The 6,152-nt window shown below is 38.9% G+C and overlaps 3 protein-coding genes and 1 long non-coding RNA gene across 6 annotated transcripts in view; 3 read left to right on the top strand and 1 right to left on the bottom strand.

Moving 5' to 3' along the window:
• LOC17893420 (phosphoribosylaminoimidazole-succinocarboxamide synthase, chloroplastic) overlaps positions 1 to 1,333 on the top strand; it is a 2,678-nt gene extending 1,345 nt beyond the window's left edge. The window contains exons 6-12 of the mRNA XM_006300212.2: positions 72 to 152; positions 323 to 412; positions 537 to 626; positions 720 to 770; positions 866 to 912; positions 1,096 to 1,153; positions 1,232 to 1,333. Coding sequence (XP_006300274.2) covers positions 72 to 152; positions 323 to 412; positions 537 to 626; positions 720 to 770; positions 866 to 912; positions 1,096 to 1,153; positions 1,232 to 1,297 — 483 coding nt within the window. The 3' untranslated portion in view covers positions 1,298 to 1,333. The remainder of the gene's footprint in view (positions 1 to 71; positions 153 to 322; positions 413 to 536; positions 627 to 719; positions 771 to 865; positions 913 to 1,095; positions 1,154 to 1,231) is intronic.
• A 115-nt stretch (positions 1,334 to 1,448) lies between these two features.
• On the bottom strand, positions 1,449 to 2,380 carry LOC111831705. Of its 3 annotated transcripts, none has more exons than XR_002834817.1 (3): positions 2,151 to 2,380; positions 2,033 to 2,064; positions 1,449 to 1,945 (listed from the first exon to the last, which is right to left on the bottom strand). It is a non-coding gene; the product is annotated as an uncharacterized LOC111831705 (long non-coding RNA). The 3 variants fall into 3 exon arrangements; XR_002834816.1 differs by having other exon boundaries at positions 2,033 to 2,055; XR_002834818.1 differs by having other exon boundaries at positions 2,033 to 2,049.
• An 89-nt stretch (positions 2,381 to 2,469) lies between these two features.
• Positions 2,470 to 2,994, top strand: LOC17893978 (B-box zinc finger protein 32). Its single transcript, XM_006300054.1, has one exon. The coding sequence runs from the start codon at positions 2,470 to 2,472 to the stop codon at positions 2,992 to 2,994; it is 525 nt and encodes a 174-aa protein (XP_006300116.1).
• A 1,437-nt stretch (positions 2,995 to 4,431) lies between these two features.
• The window catches only part of LOC17892799, a 2,432-nt gene continuing 711 nt past the window's right edge, over positions 4,432 to 6,152 (top strand). Inside the window, exons 1-5 of the mRNA XM_006296524.2 lie at positions 4,432 to 4,840; positions 5,076 to 5,264; positions 5,368 to 5,470; positions 5,834 to 5,913; positions 5,990 to 6,108. Coding sequence (XP_006296586.2) covers positions 4,565 to 4,840; positions 5,076 to 5,264; positions 5,368 to 5,470; positions 5,834 to 5,913; positions 5,990 to 6,108 — 767 coding nt within the window. The 5' untranslated portion in view covers positions 4,432 to 4,564. The remainder of the gene's footprint in view (positions 4,841 to 5,075; positions 5,265 to 5,367; positions 5,471 to 5,833; positions 5,914 to 5,989; positions 6,109 to 6,152) is intronic.

Genomic DNA, 6,152 nt, shown 5'->3' with positions numbered 1-6,152 from the left:
GTAAGACAATAATATTTAAGCGACAATTGTATAGTCTGTTTTTCTTCTAATTCTCCTGATAACTCTTGTAGATAGTTGAACGTGGATTCATGACTCAAGCTGATTTTGATGAAGCAAGTATGAAAGCTTTGAGCTTGTTTGAGTTTGGGCAGGTTAGTTACAACTCCTCCGTCTAAAGTCATTGACTATAGTGATTTTCATAATCTCTAAATTGCAGACCACAAGAAATCAGTTTTTAATATATTTTACTGGCTTCAACATGCAAATATTATGCTTTGTTGGAAGGGTCTAATAGATTTTGATTATATCATGCTTGCTTCAGCGGGTTGCCAAGGATCATGGACTGATACTGGTGGACACAAAGTATGAGTTTGGAAGAAGTAGTGATGGCTCAATTTTATTGATTGATGAGGTATGTTATCTTATCTCTTTTTTTCCTTGTTTGTCTTTCTTCGAATGCACAGTTGAATGTATATCTGCACAGCTGCCAAAATCACTGATTATAATCATCATCTACTTGTACACATTGTGAATAGATTCATACACCCGATTCCAGCAGACACTGGCTTGCAAGTTCATATGAAGAGCGCTTTCAAAAAGGCCTGGAGCCTGAAAATGTTGATAAGGTTAGTGATTTTGCCTTTTCTTGCCCTCAGTCAGGTTGCTTTGGTTTGTAGTACTTGGTTCACTCACATGTTCTGTTTCTTTTAATCCAATAGGAGTTCCTAAGATTGTGGTTCAAAGAGAACTGCAATCCGTATGAGGACGAGGTATGCTTACATCCTCCCAATGTAATTTCCATGTTCCTCCTTTATCTGAGAACCTTGCCAAAATTATTGGTGTCTCGATTGCCTATAATTGTCAGATCCTGCCAGCTGCCGCAGCAGAACTCGTGACTGAAATAGCTTGGCGGTATGTATTTTGATCTGTAAACTTTATTATAAGATTGTTCGAGTCGATGCTTTCGATATGGAAAGGTACATTGTATGTGTACATGGTTTATGCTCTGTGAAATCAGACATTCGCTGGACTATGTTAGTTTTAGCTTGAAGTCTTGGTATTAGAAACTGATGCAAGAAACCGTGATGATTGCAGGTACATTTTCTTGTATGAAACTATCACTGGATCAAGAACTGACATTATTCCAACTCAGGTATGATCCTCATCAGTCCCAAAATCTCAACTGAAACTTCGGAGTTTCAAGCGTATTGATCTATAGCTTTGTTTATAGGAACCGATACATGAGCGAATCTCAAGAAACACAAGACAAGCACTTTCATCTCTCCGTCAACTTTGATCTTTGATATAACCTTTTAGCCGAGGCAGAGAGCATGAGTCTGTTTCCTTTTGCATTCCTATGTCCGATTGTTGTGGTTATTGATTATGAATTAAAGACGCTTAAGTTCACTTGAGCAGTCTTACAAATGAAGAAAATTTTGTGAAAAATTTATCCGACTTGGTAAGAAGTTCGTATAAGAATCCATTTGCTTTCATTCTTGAGGCGGGATTGGTGAATTAGAATATATAGTTGTATCAGAGAAGAAAAAGGATCATTCTTGCTTTGGATCTCCCATGTAATATAAATATATAGTTGAAAATGAACAAGACTAAATAGACATTCATCTATATTGACAAATGAAGTAGCTTTGTCCAGAACCAGGGTTTATGACCCGATAAGAAGGTAACAATTACCGATGAACAGACGAAAACTTAAAACTTGAAGGTTTCAGTCACTATATTGTCCTGCCTATCAATGCTTTGTCGAGGTTAGTACTTAGCTGTAATTTCTATTGCAGATTGGCATCCCACAACTGCCTTTTTGGAGATATGTAATATCCAAACTTGTCTCTTTACCCTTCTTTCTGTTCCATGTTATAAAACCGGCTTTACCTTCTACATATAAACAAAATTCTTCTACTTCCTGCTTTTATCAGTCTCTACTTTTCTGCAACCAAATAAATTAAAATCATGTAGTTAATACCAATTAAATTTTGGAGAACCTACAAGTTGCAGTCTGGCTTAAAGTGTCTACCTTTTCACGCTTTCTTTCTGCTTCTATAGAACCTGGAAACTTCCAGTAAGAGGTATTAACAAGTGTTAACAATAGCTATGCGATAATGGGACTGAATTAGGAGAAATTTTGAACTTACCAATTGCTAGGCTGATTGAAGTGAGGATGCTGCCTTATTTTCTGTAGTAACAGAGAGAGTAGCACAATTTTCTTTCTCAAACTCGGGGTCTTGGGTTTCACCGGTCTTCGATGGAGAAGCGAAGAAGCTATCAGGCAGAGCGTTCTCGAGACTTGTCTCTTGCCTTGAGCAAAAATAATAAAAGCACGGATAAGAGTGGATGTATAATTCTACAGAAAATACTTAAAAGCCCTGAAATGATCTTAGTAGCCATACCCTTTGTTGAAATAGTTATTGTAACCATGTTCGTGGCTGCTGTTATGGTCCGTATCACTCAGAAATGCTCGATTTGCTTCAGCCTGAAAATGTCCTGAATCACCATTACCTGGGGAAATCTTCTTCTTGCTGCTCTTCTTTCGATCGTGTCTCGAGCTCCGAGCTGTCGCCGACGACGCGTGGCGTAAACAGAGCAGAGCGAGGAGGGGAACAGAGCATAGCGAAGGCTAATAAGAAGGCAGTTGCTGCTGTTACGGTCGCGGATGGCGTTTTTGTGAAGTGGTGCGATAAATTAGAACTAAACAGAGATTTAACAAACGTCGTCGTTTCGTATGCGTCTCTCGCTTTGCCTGTGGAGATGAGGCCGAGACCGAGAGCGACGAACAGAGTGGTCTTAGCGTCGGCGTTTTGGTTCGGCGTCAAGAACACGATGACGTGGCAGAGTTTGAAGAAAGTGGAAGATGTGACCGGGGTTGCAGCTGGGATGATTCGAGCGGTTGAAAGCAAAATGGCGCGTGCGATGACGCTACAGCTTAGACGGTGGCGCGTGGATTCGGAGGAAGGATGGGCTGAAAACGACAACGTTTGAACAAAATTTCCGTATTTTGCAAATTAGGACATTTATTTTAGAGAAAATTGTGGGGAATACCATGTACATTACCAAATCTTCTTTAAAATGCCATTTTTCATAACTCCTTTCAAAACATGCCATAGATCCAATGTAAAAAGACCATGTTACCCTTTTTCTTTTCTTTCATTATCTCTGTCTTCTTCATCTTCTTTTTCTTCTTCCAACAACAAATAGTTCCAGTTGAACAGATCCGACGGACAAACTCCGGTGGACAAATCCGACAGACAAATCCGACGGACAAACTCAGACGAATTCCGGAGGACCAGATCCAGCAGATGAAATTCGGCGGACCAGATCCAGTGGACTAATTCTGATGGACCAGATCCAGCGAACTAATTCTGGCAGACCAGATCCATCGGACTAATTCCGGCGGACCAGTTCCAATAAACCAGAACTTCGGCGGACGAGTTTCGACCAGAACTTCGGCGGACGAGTTTCGACCAGAACTCCGGCGGACGAGTTCCGGCAGACCATAGTGAGTTCTGGTGACTATAACCAGTTCTCGCAGACCAAATTCGACGGACCAGTTCTGACAGACCAAATAGACGAGTTCCGATAGACAAGATTTGGCAGACCAGTTCAAGTGTACCATAGACAGTTCCGACGAAATATAACCAGTTTCAGCGGACCAGATAGACCAGTTACGATGGACAAGTTGTGGCAGGATTTGATTCAAGTGGATCTGATTCGACGGACCAGATGATAAAACAAGTGATGCGTTTATGGTGAACAAGATTCATTTCTCTATAGATGGACAACATTCGACGAACCAATTTTGGTGGATTAGACTCGAAATAGTTATGTCGGATCAAATCTAGTGGACTAGATATAATGGACCAGATCTTGTGGATAAGATTTCTTTTTTATTTTGATTCTGTTTTTTCAAAACATTTGCCTGAGGACAAAATCGTACATACTAAACTTTTTGTGTCAGGATTTGAAACGAGTTTTCAAAAATGGCATTTAGAGAAGATTGAGTTTAAAAACTGGCATAAAAGACAAAATTCCCTTTATTTTAGTGGTTTAGTGATTAGTTTGAAGTTTGTGTCATAATTAACTTGTTGATTTCTCTTTTTTTTTCAACGTCTAAAATGGTCTTAAAGTGATGAACTAAAAACGTTTAAAATCAATTTGTACTTTCTACTTAAACGATTCAAATTTCGTTATCTAACGTTTTTTAAAAAACAAAAGAAAATTAATATTTATGTTATTATCACACAGATTTTATAAATTAAAAAGAAACTATTTTGTTCTTGTTTCAAATAAGATTCATTATTATCAACAACAAAGGATTAAGAGTAATTCCTAAGGTAATTAATTTCTCTAATCTTTATCTTTTACACACAAAAAAAAAAGAAAAAAAAACCCTTTATATTGAGGTGGTGCGTTTACAAACCCTACTCTGGAAAAGTCCTAAATTCCTAAAGCTGTCCTTTCAACAAAATCGACTGAAGAAGCATCTGAGGCATAGTGAAAGATCGGACTCTTCAAGCTACAATCTTATTCTCCTCTGTATTGAAATCTCACCATGGAAGCTCTCTTTACTTCAACACACATCCCCAATTTACAGACGAGGCCTCTCCTCAAATCTTCGCTGCCCACTTCTTCCCAGTCTTCTTCGTGCTGGTTGTGTAGTTCGCTACCCAAAAAGCAATTCTCGAAGCTGAGAATCAGTAATGGATCAAGTCACGGGCTTCGTGTACAAGCTCTCTTACGTAACGAGACACCAAGTGAAGGCGAAGACAATATGGCTGAGAGTAGTGGGTTTGATTTTTTCTCTGGGGGTGTTTTCTCTTTATCACAGGTACTCTTTTTCTCTCTCTTTGTCTTGTGATGACCACTAAAGATTATAACTTTTGTTGTGGGTATGCAATAATTCAGCAAAAGGTTACAATTTTGTCTACAAAACTTTGGTTTTAATGCAGAGTATGTGTAGAATCGAATCTTGAGATTAGTGCAAATATGAGTTTGAAGTAGATAGTTTACGGGATCGTTTGCTTTGGCATATATATATTAATAGCTTTTAATGTTGTTTGAAGGAAAATCTCGGGAGTAATCTCATTGGTGAAAGTTGTGTAATCGATGTGGATGCTCTTACACATCACCAGGGTGGTGGAGGAAATCGAGCTGGGCTTTTTAGAACTCCAATATCTGGTGGAGTTCAAAATGCAACATCAGCTAATGCGTTACCTCGCCCTGCTTTAGCCGTACGGAACTTGTTGGAACAGGTAAATGGGTTTGTTCTTTAGACTGTTGTATAGTTACTTTCACTTCATGAAGATAGATGATAAACTTTTTTGTCTCTGGTCTTTTTTATTGGTATGATTCAAGGCTAGGTTTGCTCATCTATGCACAGTGATGTCCAAAATGCACCACCGCAGGGAAGGGTACCCATTTGGCTCATTGGTAGATTTTGCGCCTGATCGGATGGGGCGTAAGTTACTGAGCCTTTCTTTCTTGTTGACTGTTCGTAATTCTACCGTCTTGTCCCGTCTTGTCGTTGCACTCTCTGTTTTTCTATAGAATATACTTGTGGACATTTGGTTCCTATGTCTCTAACTCCCACTGTAAAAACTTCAACTTAATTTGGATTTTGTGGGGACGAATAGTAGGAAGTGAGAGCTCAATATTGTTTTTCCCTCTTTTTCTTTTATCTCATTAATGATGTACATGTAGGAGTGTTTTTGGGTCTAGATAGTATGAATATCAATGCTGAATTTATAATGGTACAATTAATGTCTTGAGTTTACTGGCTGAGATATGCTCATTTCTTGAATGGCGTACTTTTTGTTATCAGATCCAATATTTCTATTTTCACCGCTGGCCATCCATACACGAAACTTGTTGGCTGAACCTAGATGCAGTCTCGTTGTCCAGGTAACATTGGCTTTAGTGTTTTAACTAAGCAAAAGGTTTTCCCTTTTTGTTCTGTAACTGGATATTTGTCTGGCAGATGCCCGGATGGAGTGGCTTATCGAAGGCAAGAGTGACATTATTTGGTGATGTTTACCCATTGTCAGAAGATGAGCAGGTAGGTGTCTGGCTACTTTTTGCCTTTTTTTCAATTCATGGTTGTCTATACATGAATCTATCTTGAGTTTGGGTCGTAATATTTC

Source organism: Capsella rubella, unplaced genomic scaffold (genome assembly GCF_000375325.1).
Source record: "Capsella rubella cultivar Monte Gargano unplaced genomic scaffold, Caprub1_0 scaffold_3, whole genome shotgun sequence".
Taxonomy (NCBI): domain Eukaryota; kingdom Viridiplantae; phylum Streptophyta; class Magnoliopsida; order Brassicales; family Brassicaceae; genus Capsella; species Capsella rubella.
This window is presented reverse-complemented; position numbering and strand designations above follow the sequence as displayed.